The following is a 22,682-nucleotide window of genomic DNA, read 5'->3' as shown; positions in this document are numbered from 1 at the left end:
GAGTGGTAGAATTGGAATGGTGTGGAGAATTCATGCCTTGTCCCACCTCCCACTTCCTATCTCTTTAGCTCTCTTACTTCCTCCCTCACCATAAGTGAGCTAATGCTATCACTTCTGCCTTTCAACAGACTTAAAGAGATAAGCCACTCTTATCAGCTCTCCTTTGTTAAAAATGTTTTGTTTTATGCAAAAGGATTAACAAGGGGCTTTGGTGAGAAGTACTGGGTGGGGTGCTACTTCAATGGCTTGTTTTTTCCACAGTATTAATAATCAGCCAGGTGGCATTCTTTGCAACAGAACCTCACTAGCTTTGAGACCTGACAGGTAAGCCATTTTCCAGGGTGTTCATTTTTTTCTCCCCCTCTCTTTCTGTGAAAATATTGAAGTGTTTTCAGAGTATTCTTTGTGGTGTAGGATAGTTTATTTAATTTGCTGTATGTGGTATGAGTGATATGCTATATAATTTGTTGATAAATTATTTATTTATAAAGTTATTTATCCACTAAGAACTTGGAACAATTTGTAGTTTTATTTTATGTGGAATAAAATTAGGATTCTGTGTACCTCATTCTCAATATTGTGCCCATATTCTTAGACCTGTCTTCATATTGCTGTGGTTTTAAAACATTTGCTGTTATTTCTCTCTACCGCCATACTAACTTTCCTATTTCATCCCAGCCTTTGGGAAGAAACTTGGATTAGGGTTACCACAATTAGACTGCAAAAAAGAGATAGAAAACTCTTAACATTTTTGTCCCATCTTCTGGTTGGCCAGATTTTTACAGCCCAGATTTGGCAACCATAAATCATTTTGATTTTTAACTTGCTTTTGCTTCTAACTGGCTCCTTTTACTGATATATTGCACTTTTTAATATATGCTTTTAACTGAACACTTCTCAGAGTCACTCTGGGAATTAGATGGACGGGATCTAAATTTGACAAACAAATAAATGAGTGAAGTGCACTCAGTACTCTCGTAATCTATTTCTCTTTTTAAAAAAGCAACAACTTTATGATGCATAGCAAAAAGCCCCTGCGTTATCTGAAAGTCAACACTTCCTTCTCACTTTTCCCACATGAGGTAGATAGGATTGAGTGTGTGTGACTGGCCCAAGATCACCTAGCCAGCTTTCATGCTTAAGGAAGGACAAAGACTCTCCTGCCTACATAGATCAGCGGTCTTCAAACTTGGCAGCTTTAAGACTTAGCTGGCTGAGGAATTCTGGGAGTTGAAGTCCACAAGTCTTAAAGCTGCCAAGTTTGGGGACCCCTGATATAGATTCTTAATATCCAGGTCACAGTTGTCCCGAAGGTGCTTTTTAAAAGGCTACTGGACTTTCTTCTTGTTTTTTTTTTCTCCTTGAAAATGTTTCACTTCTCAGCTAAGAAGCTTTTTCAGTTCTGAAGAACTGAACTGATGGTGATGTGAATTGCTTTCAAGGAAAATAAACCAAGAAAGTGCAATTTAAGGAACTGTCTAGGCCAGCTCCTTAACCACTAGAAAAATCTCTCTCACCCATGCTTTATCTTCATAAAATCACACAGTTGGAAGGGGCTCAGTTCATGACAGAGGACTACCCAGTCACTACGGAAATATATTCAGCTCATTAACTCCACTATCAAATATCTCTTATCTTGGAATTCTCCCAAGATTCCACCACAGGCTGTTTTTCTATATCTTAGTGTAAGTTTGTAAAAATATTTCATGTACTTCTTTAAGATCATGTCACTGAATTTAAGCTATGAAACAAATGTCATTGCAAATAGCATTTTACCACTAAAGCTTGGACACATCATATAGGGAGAGCATAGCAAGATAGTCTTCAGTGGAGAAAACCCACCACCATTCAAGCAAGAGGGCAAGTACATTAGGCTGTGAATGGGAAGGAAAGGGGAAAGAAATTCCCCTTCATTCCCTTTGCAATTGCTAGGATGTTGTTCCCTATGTACCAGTCTACCCTATAACATGAAGTAGCTGGGCAATTATCCAGAGACAGCTGAAGCAAAGTAAAATATGAAATGATGGTGTTCTAGTACCTGTTAACCTTCTTTTTTCTAAACCTATTTTTTGTCGGATTCTTCCTTTCCAAAGTTTCATCTGCATCACCATGGCTCTTTGGATCCGTTCCCTACCTCTCCTGCTGTTGCTGGCTGTTTCAGCTCCTACAGTTAGCCAAGCTGCTCCCAATCAGCGTCTATGTGGCTCTCATCTGGTGGAAGCCCTTTTCCTTATATGTGGAGAGCGGGGCTTCTACTATTCCCCCAGGACACGAAGGAACGTAGAACAACCACTAGGTAACTTTTTTTCCCCCTAATTTCCTAAAATGCCCTGTCTGTAACAGAACCTGGTGAATTTGCTTATAACTCACCACCTGGTAGGTAAGATAGTTTTAAATGAGCAAGAAAAATGGATAATGGTGTTTTTATATCAAGGATTGTTTTTGAAAACATGATTTGCCACATCCAGTCAGCAGGGGTCTCCAACCTTGGCAACTTTAAGACTTGTGGACTTCAGCTCCCAGAATTCCAGCTTTGCTGGCTGAGGAATTCTGGGAGTTGAAGTCCACAAGTCTTAAAGTTGCCAAGGTTGGAGACCCCTGAACTAGAGGGCCTTCTTTGTAGTAGCCCCAGACTATGAAAGAAACTGTCTCCAGAGAAGCTCTGCTCCAACCCTCCCTACCTTGTACACTGAGAATATGCACCAAGACAAATTCCTTGTGTGTCCAATCACACTTGACCAATAAAAAATTCTATTCTATTCTATTCTATTCTATTCTATTCTATTCTATTCTATTCTATTCTATTCTATTCTATTCTACTCTACTCTACTCTACTCTACTCTACTCTACTCTACTCTACTCTTCCAGGAAGCCCTGGAAACAATTTAATGAGATATTGACTCATAGGGTGGCTGTTGGCAACCATCTGGTTCATAATCATTGCTGTCTATTTTAATTGGGTTATTTTAATGTCTTTTTTCGTGTGATCCTTTCTGAGTCTTGATTGGTGCAAGCAAGCTATAAAATATGGTAAATAGATAAATACACACCCTGAATCTGAAGAATATTGGCAAATGCTGTTCATAGACAACTTAAATCACCCAGCAAAATAATTCAGGAGAGGAGGCTATGAATGTAAACTTCCCAAATTAGTTTTTCAATGAGTTAAAAAAAACCCCAGCATTTGGGTCCTTCTTTTCTCTCAGCCTTTCCCCTTCCAGATGCCTTGGGATACAACTCCCATAGGCATGGTTGGTGATTGTGGACACTGCAGACCAATGCATTTGCAGTGGGTTGGAAATTAGGGAATGCTTTTTCCCTCTGTTTTACCCTGATTGATTCTTGATTATTCCATTGTTTAATGGAGAATTGAATAAACTGATATCCAAGATGCATACGTCTCCTTAGTGGAGTTTTCCCTTTGTCAGTGAGGCAGCTTCATTGTTCATGGTCAATTTAAATCAGTGCCAACTTGACAGCAATACTCCTGTTATTTTTGGTAGCCTGGAAATAATATAGTGCTTCTATGGCAATAATAATGTAACTTAACTGTTTTCCTAAAAATCAATAGACAGACCAAGAAGCATCTCTGAATCAAAAGTTCCACAAGGAGTTTGCCAAGTGCTGCCAAAACCAATGCATCCTGCTGGGAGGAAAATATGCATCATATTTCTCATTTCAAATAGACAGAGAAGAATCCTAGTTCCTTCTTTTTCACTTGGTTTTTATGCAAACCATCTTGACTCATTACGTGTAGACAAGGGTTTGCAGAGCATGCTACATTTGGCCAAAAGGAAAGCAGGCTGTCATGTAGTATGCAGGATGAGAAACACTTCGATCATTGAAGACCCTAGGAACCAGTCCATTATACTATTATTTTTATTTGTTTGGAGGGAGCTGGGATAGTGATGAATCTAGGAGTTTATCAGACAGTGATGAATATGGGAGTTTATCAACATGAAGCTCCTCTTCCTTCAAAAGGAAATACAGCCCCATCCAACCCTGGAGATGCAGTCAGTTTCCCGATCTGTGAAATACTAATCTATAGTACCTTCTACCTTGTTAGTATTTAGCTTTCCTTTACTGTTGCTCACTTAATCTCAGTTGAAAGTGTGCCGTGTGTAATCAGGGTCTAAAACATCCAGCTCAGTTTCAGTTAACTGACTCAAGAGTACAATAATCTAGTGCCAGGACAATTTGATAGCCATAGCAAGGACATGGCAGGTATATTAAAAAATAAATAAATCACGAAACGGTTATCATGTAGCAGAATAGGGAAGTCCCTGTAACATTAACTTTTGTTCACCGGGAAGAAGGATAAAACTGTCAAAAATAATCAATAGTATTCAACCTAAACTCAGCCACAAAAGCAGCTGTGGATGGGAAAGGCAGGAGCATTATAGCATCTTTGGGGATGCCAAACAGAAAGTCCAAATGATAGTGAATAGATAATGATAGTAATGATAGTTGAATACACTTTGAACATCCATCTAATGTTGGTCTTCTTTATTTGGTAGTGAATGGTCCTTTATCGAATGAGGTGGAAGTACCACTCCAAGAAATTCAGAAAATGAAGAGAGGAATTGTGGAGCAATGCTGTGAAAATACCTGCTCTCTCTATGAACTAGAGAACTATTGTAACTAGAAGAAAAGAAACTGGTCCATGCAGGAATGGAGAAAAAAAGCACTTTGCTACTGCACCTTTTAAGTCATTCAATAAAAAAACCAAACCCATGAATCTATTTAAACAGTTTTTGCGGTGTTTTTTCTATGTTGCATGCTCTCTTTACATCTGATTTTTTAAAATTATTGTTTATGGATTCATATCTTTCTTTCATTGTGGATTTTAAAATTCAGAAGAATGCAGTGATTGCCCAATTGAGGGACTGCTTGTCGACCTCCAACACAGATATGGAGTACACTTTTGTCTGCAATATTTTTTTTTTCCTATTCATTTCAGTTAGTAGATTTGATCTGCATTTTTTATGGAAAATGAAAAAATAATCATCACACCAGAAGTGCCTGGATTGCCAGATATTTTTGATCCTCAATTTTCAAGAAGAGGGAAAGGGACATTTTATGGGAAGTTATACTTGGTATTTTTTTAAAGTAATAGCAGAGTTGGTATTTCTTTAAAGTAATAGCAAAGTAAAGTTTCATCTGCACAATGAAATGTCTTCCAGATTTCAATAAACTATTATTTTAAATGTCCAACAACACACACTCAAATCCCAAAGGTGCCACTATCCCTCACTGTCCTGGAAAGTAATAGTAATAGGAAACTAGATGGATTAACCATTTGCCTTTTTACATGAAGGAGAACTTGCCTATATGTATAACTTTCAAACCTTAAGGTAACATTTCCAATGACAATTACTCAGATACATCTGGCCAATCTGCATGCTTAAAGCGATTAGACAAAGACAATACCAACAGCTGTCAGGCAGTTTTAGTTACATTCCTAGCAAATTCCAAGCACACAAATACCACAGGGATGAGCATGTTATTGATGTTAGGAAAGCAAAGTTTTAAAATTGGTCTGATGATGATCACATAAGAATATGTGGGGCAGCTGCAGTTTAATAACATTCTCAAAGCCACTAAATACCTTTCTAAGCATGCTTGCTATTCACATTGCTAATGTAATCCTGTTGGCCAAAATAATAAATATTTCAATCTCATAGTAGTTTTAAAGGTCAAAAAAAAGGAAAAAAAAGGTGCAGGGTAGGACACCTTTTGCTTTCTAAAATATATTTGGCAATCAAAAATCGATTGGGGAACAAGGGAAGGAATCCAAAGCAAATGTATAGTAGCATTAGTGTATCCATGTGTTCGTGATAAAATGGAATGGTATGTCATAGAATAACAAAAAGAAACACAGGATCATTACTCTGAGCATTCAGAGTGATTTGTGTACACTGAAGGAAAAAGTGTAAATTGTAATGTCACTTGCTTTTTTCCCCTTTTTCAGTGGATTAGGAATTGAAGAGCTTCTAAAAAGATGGCAAGTTCTAAAAGTCAAGATGGACATTCCTGAGTATCTCCATGTTGCAATTCTTCCAACAAAGCCTCCATCTCAGGGGGTCTATGTATTGGTTTTTAGCACATGCACACATTCCTGTAATAATTGTTCATCTTTTCAAACATACACCCAAGTGCTTACCAAGTAGAAAGCCAAGCTGTTGGCCTTCCCCCATTGCATTTTTGTCTTTTTGTGGTTGGCATTGACTCCACTCTGTCTGGAGAAGGTAAGCTGAACCAGGGACACCCTTTTGGCTGGGAATAAAGACCCAAAAAAACAATAAAAAGAGTCAACTCTTTGGTGTCCAAGTCATAATTTTGTTATTCATCTTGGTTCAGTGGAATCACCTTCAGTCTTGATGAATTACCAACCATTCTTCCTAAAGCCACCGAAGCACCCATATTCCTTGGTTAATTCTATATACATAGTTCTCTAACAATTAAAATTTTCTTTTTGTATTTGTGTAAATCTTTGGGTATCAGTACCCAAAACATAGGGGGAAAATCATAATTTTAGCCTGGTCTATTAATTTGGGTGCAATTACAAGAATTTTTTTTTAAAAAAAGAATTATTTTTGTCAAATATAAAGGATATATATTTCCGAGATTTTTAAAACTGGCTGCATTTATTGTCTTTTTCAGCCCTCTCCCCATCCTGTAATGAGGTACAAGAGAACAGTTTAACATTCCAGGCAGGTATTAAGAGTCCAAAAGTTTATTTTATGTACTTCAGCTCAAACCATATTGATAACTTGGCACCGGTTACTTCTGACAGTGCTGGAATCTGAACTGCCTTAATAGCAATGAAAGTACTCTATTCATTTTACTGGCGTATTGAGCAAAGAGCCAAATGCATTGCAATGGATGGGTGGCGGTGGTAAATGGTCACATGGATCTTTATCTGGCAGATTTCTGCATCTGCCTTGCTTGGTCTTGGTTGCCAGACCTCACTGGGCACGTGCACTTCATTCAGTTCCTTTACTGCTAAACCACTTGGTGTCTTGAACCTAAGGAAGCCAATAAGAAGTGCTTTCCTCCAGAGAATGCTGGGATTCTGTGAGAAAGAAAAAGCATTAAGTGGTACAGTGTATCAGTTAAAGGATGGGGAGGTGGTGGTGGTGGGGGAAAGTACTTCCTCTGAAGCTGCTGAGTATGTTCTCTCCGTGGAGAGAGAGGAAAGAAGTATAGATTAATCTGATGGAAATGGAAAGAGAGGTAAGGATGAAATAGTTGTTGCCAGCTAGCATTCCCCCAATTAGGAGAAGGTGCCAGGAACTATTTTGTTCTGTTCAGCTACTGTAAAGTTCAAGATTCCTTCCTTAATAGCGTGCCTAGTTAAATGGAATGCTCAACTAATTCATCTCATAAGGAGACTCATCTTGGAACGCAAGATGTCCACGGAGTTATCTGGGCTTGACATCATGCAGAGCCACCAAAGATTTCATTCAAAATGATGGATATTTTGCTCCTTTTAGCTTTCCCAGGAAGGGAGCTACGTAAACGTTTGATGACATTACTGAGAGGTTTGTTCTCCTCATGAAATGGATGGTGTTTGTTCCAAGCCGTTGCATCGTTTTTGAGAGTTCTGCAAAATATTCAAAAAGATGGTGGCCACACATGGAAGGACACACAAAGCGTTTCTTTTCATCCTTTTATTAAAGCAGCTGTGTCATTTGCAGGGCTCAGACAGCTGCTTAGGTAGCTACTTGTGGTTCCGTCCACAAAACTTTAGTGCCTTTTGAGCACAATCAAATCCGTTTCAAAAGGATGGTGCTGGAACTTTGACTTGTGGAATGATTCTTGTGTTGGGGCTACATTAGACAGAAGATGATACAGATGCGAAAACGAACTGTATGTACATGGACTGGACCAGGATGAGCTGGAGAAAGGAGTTAGGTTTTCTCTTTGCACTTTTAGTTGAAATCTATTTTAGGGTTTGCAGTACAGTTGTCACTGTTTCTTACCCATGAATGGTTTAAAATTATGGCACTGATTTTCAACACACTGCAATGATAAAGCCAGTCAGGAATTTGTGATCCCATGAAGGGCATTAAGAGGCTGCAAGAGATCTTGTTGCAACAAGTTGCTTAGCTCTGCTTTAATTGCATTAATTTGTAGATGTACAGTAGATATGGGCATATAAAAACATGGAAGGAAAATGAATGGGTAGCAATCAGAATCCTGATTTCTATTCATTGTAAAATAAACATGACTTTTAACATTGCATCTGCTTTACTTGGATTTAGAACATTATATATTTATGGCTCTCCTGCACTTCTGCTGTAAATAGAGATACAATACTCACTTAATTCTCTTAAGTGCACTGAGCAACAAGTGGTGCTACACAAATGAAGACAAGGTTGGCCCATGGTATTTTGAGCCTGAGACAAAGGATAAAATGGGTCTTATCCCATTCCCATTCCCATTAGAAGTGTTAAGTGATAAATCCTTAAATCCTGATTAATGCTACTAATGCAACAGTCTCCTTACTAGAAGCTTCTTCAGCTCTGGCTGAATGGTGTAGAATGGAAAGATTTCTACTCCTTGCAGATAGCTGGTCATTTGCATCCTTTGAGAGAGTCGTTGAGGACAACTGGAGATGTTTCTGTGCCCTCAGGGTCACCTGAGTACTGCAAATGAGTGTGAAGCCTTCTTGGAACTGTTCAAAGGGCTATGTTGTAGACTGGAGAGAGATGATATTGTATTTCTCCCCTTCTGTTGAGAGAGAGTGCTGTTCAATTTTGACATAGATGGTCTCCTTGACCCCTCTTTCAAACCAGCGGTCCAGTCTGTCAAAGATGTGGACTTTGCTGTCTTCAAAAGAGTGGCCTTTGTCTTTTAAGTGCAGAACAAACCCATCAGAACAAGATTCAGCACTCCATCTGCATTTAAAAGTCAGCGAGGCAATGTCGTCTGGCGACGCCCAGGGGAAGGGCCTTCTCTGTGGGGGCTCCCACCCTCTGGAACGATCTACCCCCCGGACTTCGTCAGCTGGACCTTGGACCTTGGCTTAAAACATACTTATTTAATTGTGCAGGACTGAGCTAGATTTTAAATTTTGGGTTTTAAATTGGGTTTTATTTCTATTTTTAATTGGACGGGCTTTAGAATAAGTTTTTTAAATGTTTTATATTGTATTTATATTCTATTTATCTGTTTTTAGTGCCTGTAAACCGCCCTGAGTCCCTTGGGAGATAGGGCGGTATATAAATATGATTAAATAAATAAATAAATAAATAAATAAAATGATTACAATTGAGCCCAAAATTTCTGCTGTTAAGTGAGACATTTTTAAGTGAGTTTTGCCTCATTTTACCACCTTTATCTCCACAGTTGTTAAATGAATCATTGCAGTTGATAAGTTAGTAACCCAGCTGTTAAGTGGGCATCCCCACTGACTTTGCTTGTCAGAAGGCTGCAAAAGGTGATCAAAAGATGATCTTGGGACCCAACAACGGTAGTAAGTATGAAGCAGTTGCCAAGCATCTGAATTTTGATTTATTTATTTTTATTTATTTGATCATATTTATATACCGCCCTATCTCCCGAAGGACTCAGGGCGGTTTACAGGCACTTAAAAACACATAAATACAATATAAAAGCAATTAAAAAACTTATTCTAAAAGCCCAATAATTAAAAATATAGAAATAAAACCCAATTTAAAACCCATAAATTTAAAATCTAACTCAGTCCTGCGCAATTAAATAAGTATGTTTTAAGCCCGCGGCGGAAGGTCCGAAGGTCCGGAAGCTGACGAAGTCCGGGGGGTAGTTCGTTCCAGAGGGTGGGAGCCCCCACAGAGAAGGCCCTTCCCCTGGGCATCGCCAGACGACACATGATCTTTGGCCTATATGTGAAGAATACTATCTAGTTGGGTCAGCAAGGAAAAAACCAAGCTCAAAGAGTACCAAGGACCCCACATATAAAAGTACTGAATTCGAGGTATTACCTCTTAAATTTAGAGCCTATTTTTACTCACTTCTGAATTTACTCACTTCTGAATAATACGTTTTCATCCTGAATAGGTAAACATACATTGTGCATGAGTGTTCATACCAAAGTACAGAGTTTCACGAGCAAAGATGGGTGTAATCTGCAGATTCCATCTTAGTTTTTATATCCTCAATCTTCTTCCCCAACAAAATGAGGGGAAAAGACACAACAATATTTCTATCACATTCAAGACCGAGACTAAGAGAATGTGCAGGAATGTTTTAGCAGGCTGGAGGTTCCTTCCATCATCTTTGAACATAATGTGAGCATAAATAAATGTTTTTGTATCTTTTCTTTATGCTACTTTTCTTTGCTATTTGAAGGGACCATCACTACATTATTATTACCGTATAATGTAGTAAAGAGATGAGAGATGAAGGAAAACAATAGCATAATAACAACAACAAATCTTCTACTCAGGTTTTTTTTTAAAAAAATCATAATATGCCAAAAGTATCCTTCCTCTTCTGTTTCTCTTCATTCAGAGGGTATTTTAGAACGGTGAGGTATCCTTTTCATTGCACTGTAAAGCTGAGATTCTACCAAGAAGGCTTATTACTCGTGCTGTTGTTTTTCTGTTACATTACTTTCCATTCTTCTGTGCCTTTTTTTGGCTGCCCCTGATCTGAAAAAGCATTGTAGAGGCAGTTCCCTTGTGTGGTCGTCTTTTGAGACATAACTGAAACCTGTTGGGAAAGTAGAGAAGTTGGTAAAATGATTTATCGCATAACCCTTTAAAATGGCATTAAAAAAAAAAATAGATCCCAAACAGTGGTTGATTTCAAATTTTTTTACTACCGGTTCTGTGGACGTGGCATGGCTTGGTGGGCGTGGCTTGGTGGGCGTGGCATGAGAAGGGTACTGTAAAATCTCCATTCCCACCCCACTCCAGGGGAAGGTTACTGCAAAATCTCCATTTCCTCCTGATCAGTTGGGACTCAGGAGGCAGAGAATAGATGGGGGCAAGCCCAGTCAGAATTTTTACTACCGGTTCTCCGAACTACTCAAAATTTCCACTACCAATTCTCCAGAACTCGTCAGAAGTTGCTGAAACCCACCTCTGATCCCAAATAATTGTTTCTCTAGTGGAGAAATCAGAGGTTACACACTCCCCACCCCTCCCTGGGCTTAACATGTGGCTTGCAGTCTGCAATTTAACTACTTTGTCTTTTAAAAAAAAGAAGATGACTTTAGGTTACATCACTTAGACTTCTGCCCACAGAGATTCTTGCTTAAAACATCAGGGTAGAAAATCCAGTACCTTCAAGATTGTGTTGTGTTGTGTTGTGAATGGAAATTGGAAATTGGAACTCAACAGTAAAGTATTTGGATGAGAGAAACTTGCCTTCTTCTATAATGAAGAGCCTTACCAAAGGAGAAGATCTATACTATAGATAAGACTTTTGGAAATGATATTCCCCCAGATGAAGTGGACTTGTGAATCCCACAAGTTTTATTACAAACAGCTGTGTATGAGAAACTTGCTACACTTTTCTTAAAGGTGGAAAACATCCTTCTCAGCCAAATATGGAAGCAAATGCAATCTCAATTATAAAATTAGGATAGAGATTCATGTTCTAGATGATTACTGTACCAATAGTCAGTAGTAACAGAAACATCAAATAGCTTTTCCATCTCAATGTTTACATACCCAGGTTTAGGAATCCAATCCTGAATTGCAGGCAAACTTAGGTAAATGGTAAAGTATAGCTAGTTCTAGAATGTTATATCAGAGCATTATCTCCTTTATTAAATAATAGCTTCATTGAAATCAGAAAATAGTTGCTGTCTAGCAGTGGCAAAATCTTCCGCTGTTTGCCACCGGTTCACTGCCTGCGCATGCACAGTGCATGCCAAACGCACACTGTGCACGCATGTGCAGTGCATGCCAAATGCACACTGTGCGCATATGCATGTGCAGTACGCACCAAATGCGCAGAGAAAAAGGAGGCTTGAAAAAGTAAGTAGAACAGCGATGGGGGTGGGAACAGCTGTGCCACGTGATTTAGATTTTAGATTTCAAATCTTGCGGCACAGCTGATCATCGGAAATACCGGTTCGGACCAACCGGTAGCTTTTTTTTACTACTGGTTCCCCAAACTGGTAGCTTTTATCACTACCAGTTTGCCCAAATCAGTGTTAACCAGTAGGGTTTCATCACTGCTGTCTAGAGATAATGATGTAGTACACCAAATAATATATAAGGAGTGTCTTATATTGATGATAATCAGTGGTGGGTTTCAAAATTTTTTACTACTGGTTCTATGGGTTTGGCTTGGTGGGCATGGCATGGCTTGATGGGAGTGGCCTGGTGGGCGTGGCAGGGGAAGGATACTGTAAAATCTCCATTCCCACCCCACTCTGGGGGAAGTATACTGCAAAATCCCCATTTTGTCCTGATCAGCTGGGACTCTGGAGGCAGAGAATAGATGGGGGCGGGGCCAGTCAGAATTTTTACTACCAGTTCTCCAAACTACTCAAAATTTCTGCTACTGGTTCTCCAGAACTGGTCAGAACCTGCTGAAACCCACCTTTGATGATAATGGCTTTGTGCTGGATCTTGGGAGAGGAAAGAATCTTGACTACGCACAACTATGAGGTTATGTTAAAGGATATACCATGGTTAATAAAAGGAATGATATTGCATTGTCAGAGAACGCCCAGCAGCCTTGCTTAGGGTGACCCACTGCAGTTGGAAAGCAAGGGTCCATGAAAGTTGCCCATTTGAGCAACATGTAGTGTAGCTGATAGAGTTGTTCAAATCTGCTTAAAGCTGAACACTGAATGAGTGTATTCTGATTTGATGGTGAAGGTAAAATCTTGGGATTCATTCAATCTTGAGAATTCTGACGTGGATTGGGATGTTGGAGTAGAACAAGTTTCATCTCACATGTACTGAACCCATGATCCACCTGGCTCCTTTAGAAATTTGGGGTGATGGTCGTGGGGATCCAGGCATGATTAGTTGGATCAAGAAAATTGTCAGTGCTTCTTGGAGAAAAAGAGTGATGTCAACTAGCCTCAAAGAGACAGTGCTGAGGTTTACTTTTGTTGTCTCTCATAGCTGAGTGTTATGTATTCCATATGAAGTCTCCTTGAAGTCTACTCAAAAGTGGCACTTTACAAAATAAAGCAACCTGGTTGTTGGCAGGTGACAGCCCCTGTTCACATATAACATCAGTGCTGTGGGTATAATTTGGCGTGGGTTTTGTATAAAATTGTGTATGGATTTTATATGTCTATTTAAAATTACCTCCAGGAAAACCTATTTTAGCAGAACATAGTCAGTCCACAAATCATGCATTGGAAGGTTTTAAGTTCTCATCCAAGACTCATTCAAGGAGGAGAGCCAGTAGCCAATGCTTCTCAGTAGCCCCAAATTTTTGGAATAGTGTCTCATGGAGATCAATATAAATTTTTCCCACCTGGTATTTAGGAAAGTGATAAAAGCAGAACTATCTGAAAGAAAGTTTAATATTTGATATATTTGTTAGTTGAGGATTAGTAATAATAAGAATAGTAATAACCGATGATGTTTTATTGTATTATATATTTATTTATTTATTTATTTATTTATTATTCGTATTTGTATACCGCCCTATCTCCCGAAGGACTCAGGGCGGTTCACAGGCAAATAAAAAACATATATATACAAATTAAGAAAACCATTAAGAAACTTATTCAAAAAGCCAAATTGTTAAAAATAGTATAAATATTAAAACCAATTAAAACCCCTATAAAATTTAAAAACTAGTCCAGTCCTGCGCAGATAAATAGGTGTGTTTTAAGCTCGCGACGGAAGGTTCGGAGGTCTGGAAGTTGACGGAGTCCTGGGGGGAGTTCGTTCCAGAGGGTGGGAGCCCCCACAGAGAAGGCCCTTCCCCTGGGCGTCGCCAGACGACACTGCCTAGCTGACGGCACCCTGAGGAGTCCCTCTCTGTGAGAGCGCACGGGCCGGTGAGAGGTATTCGGTAGCAGTAGACGGTCCCGTAAGTAACCCGGCCCTATGCCATGGAGCGCTTTAAAGGTGGTTACCAAAACCTTGAAGCGCACCCGGAAGGCCACAGGTAGCCAGTGCAGTCTGCGCAGGATAGGTGTCATACGGGAGCCACGAGGGGCTCCCTCTATAACCCGCGCAGCCGCATTCTGAACTAACTGCAGTCTCCGGATGCCCTTCAAGGGGAGCCCCATGTAGAGAGCATTGCAGTAATCCAGGCGAGACGTCACGAGGGCGTGAGTGACCGTGCATAGCGCATCCCGGTCTAGAAAGGGGCGCAACTGGCGCACCAGGCAAACCTGGTAAAAAGCTCTCCTGGAGACGGCCGTCAAATGATCTTCAAAAGACAGCCGTTTATCCAGGAGGACGCCCAAGTTGCGCACCCTCTCCATCGGGGCCAGTGACTCGCCCCCGACAGTCAGCCGTGGACTCAGCTGACTGTACCGGGATGCCGCATCCACAGCCACTCTGTCTTGGAGGATTGAGCTTGAGCCTGTTTCTCCCCATCCAGACCCGTCGGCCTCCAAACACCGGGACAGCACTTGATAGCTTCGTTGGGGTGGCCCGGTGTGAAAAGTACAGCTGGGTGTCATCAGCGTACAGCTGGTACCTCACACCGAAGCCACTGATGATCTCACCCAGCGGCTTCATATAGATGTTGAACAGAAGGGGCGAGAGGATCGACCCCTGCGGCACCCCACAAGTGAGGCGCCTCGGAGCCGACCTCTGCCCCCCTGTCAACACCGTCTGCGGCCGATCGGAGAGATAGGAGGAGAACCACCGATAAACGGTGCCTCCCACTCCCAATCCCCCCAACCGGCGCAGCAGGATACCATGGTCGATGGTATCGAAAGCCGCTGAGAGGTCTAATAGGACCAGGGCAGAGGAACAACCCCTATCCCTGGCCCTCCAGAGATCATCCACCAACGCGACCAAAGCCGTCTCAGTGCTGTAACCGGGCCGGAAACCGGACTGGAACGGGTCTAGATAGACAGTTTCCTCCAGGTGTAAGGGAAACTGATATGCCACCATACTCTCTACAACCTTCGCCGCGAAGCGAAGGTTGGAGACCGGACGATAATTACCTAAAGCAGCCGGGTCCAGGGAAGGCTTCTTGAGGAGGGGTCTCACCACCGCCTCTTTCAAGGCGGCCGGAAAGACTCCCTCCACCAAGGAAGCGCTCGTAATTGCCTGGAGCCAGCCTCGTGTCACCTCCTGAGTGGCCAGCACCAACCAGGAGGGGCACGGGTCCAGTAAACACGTGGTGGCATTCAACCTACCCAACAACCTGTCCATGTCCTCGGGAGCCACAGGGTCAAACTCATCCCATAAAGTGTCACCAAGCCTTATATTACTTATAAGGCAAGATTGTTGTCATTTTTTCATTGTAAACCATCAATAGTTCTTAGGAAATATACTAATGGAAAAAAAACCCTAACTAAATAAAATATATTATATCTGTGAGTTCTTTTTTGTTGATGTACATTGCAATGTGCAATATTCAATTATAATTCAGTGTAATTCTTCTGTCTTTCCTTTTTGAAGGTACGTACAGTATCTGAAGATGGAAACCCCACACTTTTTATCATGCAATGGAGATTCCAAAACAGAAGTATGTAAAATGTTCAGTTATGATTCAATCTGAGACTATTGCCTTTGCACGTCCCCATGAAACCATAGAGTTTCTGACCATCAGTTCCTCACTGATGAGAATGCCAACTTGTGCTGGTTTCCAGGAGTTCCCCTCTCAACATGATCTGAAATCTCCATAGCACCCTGCCATTATTCCCTTGGTTGGTCCAATGGATGGCTTTGCTGCTTCCCTGCATAATTGTTGGTGCTTACTCCCCACCCCCACTTCACTGTGAAAACTGAGAGAATTGAGGGAAGAACAAGGAAGGAGTTAGGATAGTGGCTCACTGCCACTCAACCTTTCTCGCTGGCCAGTTAGAGGAGAAGTTGCCAGTTACAGGAGGAGGGATGCTGCTTATTTGGGGAAACTTAAGCTGATGACCATGTGAGAGGAAGAGGAGGAGGATGACAGGAGAAATTCTGTGTGAGAGAGAAAGAGAGGGTGGGAGGGAAACTAATTTATTCTGACTCAGTACTGCTTTAAAGCTATTTTGTGGTGGCAGTGACACCAAGGCAGCATGCCTGGGTAAAATATCTTGGCTTCACTAATCTTAAAACAAATATGCCAAGGTCTCATGCCAGTGGCAGAGGGCAATTTGAAGGGAATGCAAATAAAGACTTAAGTTCATTCATGCGGTTTGCACAGAGAGCTATTTACCATTGGTAAAAAAATGGTCCCCCAAACCTTATACCTGGAAAGGAAAAAGAAGGTTTCCAACTCTCTTTCAAATTTGCTAACTAGCCTGTTGGAGTTGGACTTGGACCAGAGAGAAATCACTTCAAATTCATCCCTGAAACTCAACTGGATAATTATTGCAAGACCAGCTACTTTCTTCCACTCTGCGTTAGCCATTTTTTAATTCAAATTAATTTCCTTTAAGGAAGCTTCCCGTCAGTAGTAACTTTTAAGGAGAAGAAACAATACCAGAAGAGCAACTGGTACTTTTTACTACCGGTTCTCAGAACTACTCAAAATTTCCAAAATTAGTAAAAAGTACCAGTTGCTGTTCTGGTATTGTTTCTTCTCCTTAAAAGTTACTACTAACAGGAAGCTCCCTCTGCCTGCAAGAAAAAGGCCATTGCAAATATCAGTTTGGGTATCTTTAAGTTTGGCTGGTGACTGCTTCCATCATAGTTTTACACAAGTGATGCACTTTCAATTATTCTTGACTGTTCTAGTGCTTCTTCTAACTCATTTCTTAAGAACGGTTAAGAAATTTTCTCAAGAAACAAGAAAGTAAGGTACTCTGTGAGTTAGTTCAGATTAGTCAATTTGCTTTTAGCAGTCTAATAAAATAATAATAATAATAATAATAATAATAATAATAATAATAATAATAATAATAATAATAATAATAATAATAATAATAATAATAATAATAATAATTTAATTTTTATACCGCCCTTCTCCCGAAGGATTCAGGGCGGTTCACAGCCAAGTAAAAGCAACAGTAAATAAATGCAATAAAAATAAAATCAATAATTAAAAAACTTATTCAATTTGGCCCCAATTTTAAAATACATTTAAAAACCATAAAACCCATTAACATTTAAAACCCAATAATAAAAATTCTAAAAATTCTATGCCAGTCCTGCGTGGAAGAATAGATACGTCTTCAGCTCGCGGCGGAAGGTCCGGAGGTCAGGAAGTTGTCGAAGTCCAGGGGGAAGTTCGTTCCATAGGGTAGGAGCCCCCACAGAGAAGGCCCTTCCCCTGGGGGCTGCCAGCCGACATTGCTTGGCTGACGGCACCCTAAGGAGTCCCTCTCTGTGAGAGCGCACGGGTCGGTGGGAGGCAAACGGTGGCAGTAGGCGGTCCCGTAAGTAACCTGGTCCTAAGCCATGGAGCGCTTTAAAGGGGGTAACTAGCACCTTGAAGTGCACCCGTAAGACCACAGGCAGCCAGTGCAGCTTGCGCGGGAGTGGTGTTATATGGGAGCCACGAGCGGCTCCCTCTATCACCCGCGCAGCTGCATTCTGGACCAAATGGACCAAATGGAGCCTCCGGGTGCTCTTCAAGGGGAGCCCCATGTAGAGAGCATTGCAGTAGTCCAGGCGAGAGAAAAGCACATTACAGCATCCTGCAGGCCATAGTGCAGCATATCATTTAAGAATAGTAACATAAACATGTTGCTGCTTTAGGGAATTGGCCACAGTGTAGGGTTGAGTTGGGGGTTCAGCTTCATTTGATCATCAGGTGTCATCTCTTCAAACCTACCCATTTCCTTCCTTAGAGAAGAATTTTGTCTCACCTCAGCAGTGATCAGAAGACAAACTCTTAGGAATTTTCTATCTGTTGGGGGTGGGGAGTGGGTGGGAGGGGAAGAGAACTAGGAAGAGACCACCAATTTTTGTCAAGAGGAGGAAATCACAGTTGTGGATATGCTGGTGAACCTCTTTTTCTACCCCCAGAAGCTGAGAAAAGCAGCATGGAGAAGCCAAATTTTTGTCTGCTCCCATCAGCATGTGGTCTGGCAAGAAAGATATTCCATCTTCTCTGTCACCAACAACTGCACAGACCAGGGGTCTCCAACCTTGGTCCCTTTAAGACTTGTGGACTTCAACTCCCAGAGTCCCTCAGCCAGCTTTGCTGGCTGAGGGACTCTGGGAGTTGAAGTCCACAAGTCTTAAAGGGACCAAGGTTGGAGACCCCTGGCACAGACCAATTTGCCCTGCTTAAGGAACATAAATAACTGTTGTGCCCCCTCCGGATAGCTGGAGGAGCATTATGAGATGAGACTTGCAAAATGCTAGCAATTTGATGGTGGCTGTCGTGTCCCACTCCTCCGCTGACGGCCGGGTCAGGGAAATCCGAATCAGGCTTGCCTCTGCAGCTCTGCCCAAAGTCCTAGCAAAGTCCTCAGAGCAGGCAGGAGACCAGTAAGTGACTTCAGCAAGATACTTTCGACTTTTGCCTGACTCAGAGACTGCCAGAAAGCAGATCCTTTATATAGGCCATGGGGTGTGGCTCCATGACTCAGCACTCATTAAGGCCTGCCCCTCCCTTCCTTCTGTTGCCTCCGCCTATCCAGCCTTCTGATGCGAGGGTCACACCAATCAGCAGCTGTTGGGAATAAGCCCTCCTCAGGCTCACATGCTGTGGAGGAGGGGGAGGGGTCTAGCTGCTCCGTTTGCCTGGGCATGGAGTCAGGGCTGGGGGAGGGAGATGCTCCTTCTTCTGCAGTTTGTGTGGGCATGGAGCCAGGACTTGGGCCGGGAGGCATACATTCCTCAGTGTTCGGGAGCAGGTAAGAAGGCCCCGGCTGCTCTGAGGGCGGGCAAGACACAACAGTGGCATTCTTGCGGATTCAACTAGAAAATCTGAGGGAGAGAAAAAGTCGACTCCAAAGTGCATTGCACTTGTGACACCCTCGTCGTCATTTGTCTGATAATAGCTTCTCCTTGTTCCACGCCACAATTGGGACATACTGGAAGAATTGGATTCTAAAGTCCAAAGCCCATCAGAGAAAATGCTCTGCCAGCACTGTTTCTTTGAAATGATCAATGACCTCACTGCAGGGACATTGAACATATGTCTTAGGTGGCTGCAACACTTCTGTTCCCTTTGCACTTTTCAAATTACTCAACCACGTGGCTTCAATAGCCCTCTCGAGAGGCTGTGTTGCAATTCAAGCAGCATTTCTTAATAGTGGCACTTGTTGCATTTTTTTTTTCTTTCACAACTTTCCAGTTTCACCCTCTAAAAAAATTCTTTCAGAATTGTAAACTGGCTGTTCAGATTCTGTGATCCAAATAAACTCGCATCAAGCCTCTTTGTGTAATATTACTTGTTTCTTATTAAAAAGTTAGATTTCCATGGTTTATCCTGAACTGCTTTTACAGTTTCTTTTCAAATCTGGAATAGTGTTTGAATTAATGGTAACAAAAAACAACAACAACATGATGGCAGTAAGTTATCTAGGTAAAAATTACAAGGACTGTAGGAGCAATAGATTATAAGCAAAATAAATAAATAAATTTAATGGTGAGATTTTGTTTCTTGCTTTTGTTTTTGGCTGATACTGAGGTTTAGAAACTTGCTGCTTTGAAAATAAAGATTGTTTCTCTCTCGATAATCAGATTGTGGATATTTGATTACATTTTCTGTAAAACTTTACCTGCGGGCCATTTCAGAACATCAGCAGTTCTCAGTTCTATAACAATGACTCTACAGTGAATCCATACATATATTCAATCATCTTTTTGATGGAATTGAGAGTGGTTAGTTACTGTCCTAACTTGACTGGCGTGCTTGCAATTAATTGCTTAATGTCACCCTTTTGTTCCAACAAGGAATTGTTTCCATGCAACTCACTTCAGAGATGTTTAGATAAAGCCTTTTATTTAGCTTTTGATTCTGCAGATGACGTAATAACAGCAGAGGGCAGATACAGTTTGAAGAGGAATACTAACAGCTTTGCCAGAAGCAAGATAGAGAGAAGGTGCCGGGTGTCCCATGACATCCATCCCATTGAAAAAGTTTTGACTACTAGGATTACAGCAACACGTATGTCTTATTATCCCAAATTATCAAAAGAGACAGACAATTCCTTCACTGAGGTTCTTGATTGAAGTACCTTGGTGGATTTTTTTTTTTTTTAAATATGTCTCTAGTTTAAAATTGAATTTCCCTTTGAGCAATTCTTTGAAACTGCTCCTAACATACCTCAATCCAAGGAAATAAAGCCTGCCTCCTCTAATAAAGAAGCATCTGTTTATACCATAGAACTGTTGAAAAATAAATTATAGGCTTGATTGAGAAGTTAGGCACAATTCCCAGGAGGGAAGGCCAAGACATTCTTGCATTGCCATCCAAGCTCCGACAAGGCTGTGCCCATCATATCACCACGAATCAAGCTCAGCCTGAAAGGTTTTGCCTTACTGGATTCAGACTGTAGAATTAGATTTATAAAGGATTTTCTACCCCATAATGCACATGTGGAATGACAACATTAGAGTTTGTCCACAGCACTTTCACAGTCACAAAAACTTCCTATATCAAAATGTTCTCTCTTTTTTTTCTAATAAAATCCTCTTCAGGATCTTATCTGGGATGTGGAATAACCAGACTTTAAGTAACCTGAGATGATGTTAAACAATTGTTACCCAGATCTTACCCACTTGCATGCAAGTATGGCATGGACATGTCCTAGCAATCTCTGATGTTTCCTTAATTATGCATCCAACCCATATCCGAGGCAGTTCCTTTGGTCTTAATGTAGTGTTTTTCAACTTAAGCAGCTAATAGTTATCAATATATTGCACACACACACACCCCGATTTTTAGGGGTGTGTCCAAGTGGCTCTTAAAATGTGGGTTCTTTTTGCCACTTTGTCAGCTTTGGGTGGCTGAAACTACAGTGTTTCAGATTGATTTTGAACATGAATTTACACTGCTTCTCTTCCAAAAGGTCATTAAACCTTTATTCAACAACAGGTATATTGTGTGTTGGGAAGGGGCAGTGAAATGGGAGAATCAGTTGAGGACCTGTCAGGAATTGCTTAGGCTACTTCTGAACCTGGGAAACTTGTGGCAAAAGTAGCCCCAATAACAGCTCATAGGAACAGTGGGAGTGATTGTCTCACAAAGATGGAGAGAAAGAGAGGGAGGGAGGGACAGAAAGAGGAAGAGGGAGAAAGAAAGGGAGAGGGGGAAGGGGGGAGGAGGGGGAGAGGGAGAGGGAGAGGGAGGAGAGAGAGAGAGGGGGGGGGCGGGAATGACCGATACTGTCAGGTATTCAGGTTCATCCATCTCAGAAATTTGGAGACTAAAAAGCCTCCTCTCCCCCTTCTCTTTCTGCATCTCTAAGTTCTGACAATTCCCAGACTGGGAGAAGTGACAGGTGAAACAGGGTATGTATGACTGCTGATCGGTAGCTAAACTCATAGGGATATCCATCTGTCAAACCATCTCCATTCCCAGTAGTGGTGTGTCTGCCTGCCAGCTTTCCCACTGGTGCTGATGTTGAAAATCAGGGATGAGGGTGGCCCCCCTGCATAAGAAATAAGAACACTCTCCCGGTCAGACTTCATACCAAACCCAGCAATAAACTTCTGTCCAGAAACCCAACGCACACTTAGCAGTTGTCTGCAGAAGTTTAAGGACATGGCCCAGATAGATAAATAGCATTTACTGATGTAGAGGAAGTCATATATGTGCAGGAGATCAGCCAACATTAGACCACAGGAATCAAGCCTACTCCTTCCCTTCCCTCCCAGCACCCTTCCTATGATCTGGACCTTTTTATCTTGCTTTTTTGCATCAATGGATCTTTAACTGTGGTCATCTTGACTGTGAAGGTAAGCATCAGTGTTTGTTCAAATTCTGTCCAGTTTTAGATCCTGCTTCTCTACACTCCAACCTTAGAGTTCCCCTGCCACAAGCCAGAACAGTAGTAATGGTGGATTAGTGATGGGGACAGCAAAAATCTATGATGGTTTAGCCTTTTTCTGGCATACTCATCAGAGCAGGGGTCTCCAACCTTAGTCCCTTTAAGACTTGTGGACTTCAACTCCCAGAGTCCCCCAGAGCAAAGCTGGCTGAGGAACTCTGGGAGTTGAAGTCCACAAGTCTTAAAGGGACCCCTGCATCAGAGAACTGTTATGACTGACGACTGAATCATGGGAAAGAGTCTGCAGATTGAGTATAGAGCTGATTACACCAACTATTCCTCGGGTAAAATTGGCCAATTTATCATTCCAAAAATAGGTTGGATTTTAAAAGGCATAATAACCAAATATTTAGGCTGTTTCATATAGTAATAACAGAATGCCAAAATCTCAATGCTGCGGACGTCTGAAGTTTGGGTAACTCTTACTGTAATGGCCAGCAAGCAGGTTTTGTTTTAAAGCTGGCCTAAAGTTGCAGTTCCAGAAGCATCCAGTAGATGGAGGAGTTAATCAAAAAAGAATCCTGTCTTGAAGGCATTGAAGATCCTGAATCTAATACAACTGTGCCATAACCATTTTGAGTTCTGATCAGTAGCAAATGCGGAACGACACAGCACAGGGATTTACTTGCCAAATGGAAATAAAAGC

The 22,682-nt window shown here is 41.4% G+C and overlaps 1 protein-coding gene across 1 annotated transcript; it reads left to right on the top strand.

The window, feature by feature from the left end:
- The first annotated feature begins 221 nt into the window (after nt 1-221).
- INS (insulin) lies at nt 222-4,686 on the top strand. Its single transcript, XM_058164456.1, has 3 exons — nt 222-324; nt 2,094-2,296; nt 4,518-4,686. Exons 1-3 carry the CDS (start codon nt 242-244, stop codon nt 4,643-4,645), a joined length of 414 nt encoding a protein of 137 aa, XP_058020439.1. The 5' UTR covers nt 222-241; the 3' UTR covers nt 4,646-4,686.
- Nucleotides 4,687-22,682: the final 17,996 nt, after the last annotated feature.

Source organism: Ahaetulla prasina, chromosome 1 (assembly GCF_028640845.1).
Source record: "Ahaetulla prasina isolate Xishuangbanna chromosome 1, ASM2864084v1, whole genome shotgun sequence".
Lineage (NCBI taxonomy): Eukaryota > Metazoa > Chordata > Lepidosauria > Squamata > Colubridae > Ahaetulla > Ahaetulla prasina.
This window is presented reverse-complemented; position numbering and strand designations above follow the sequence as displayed.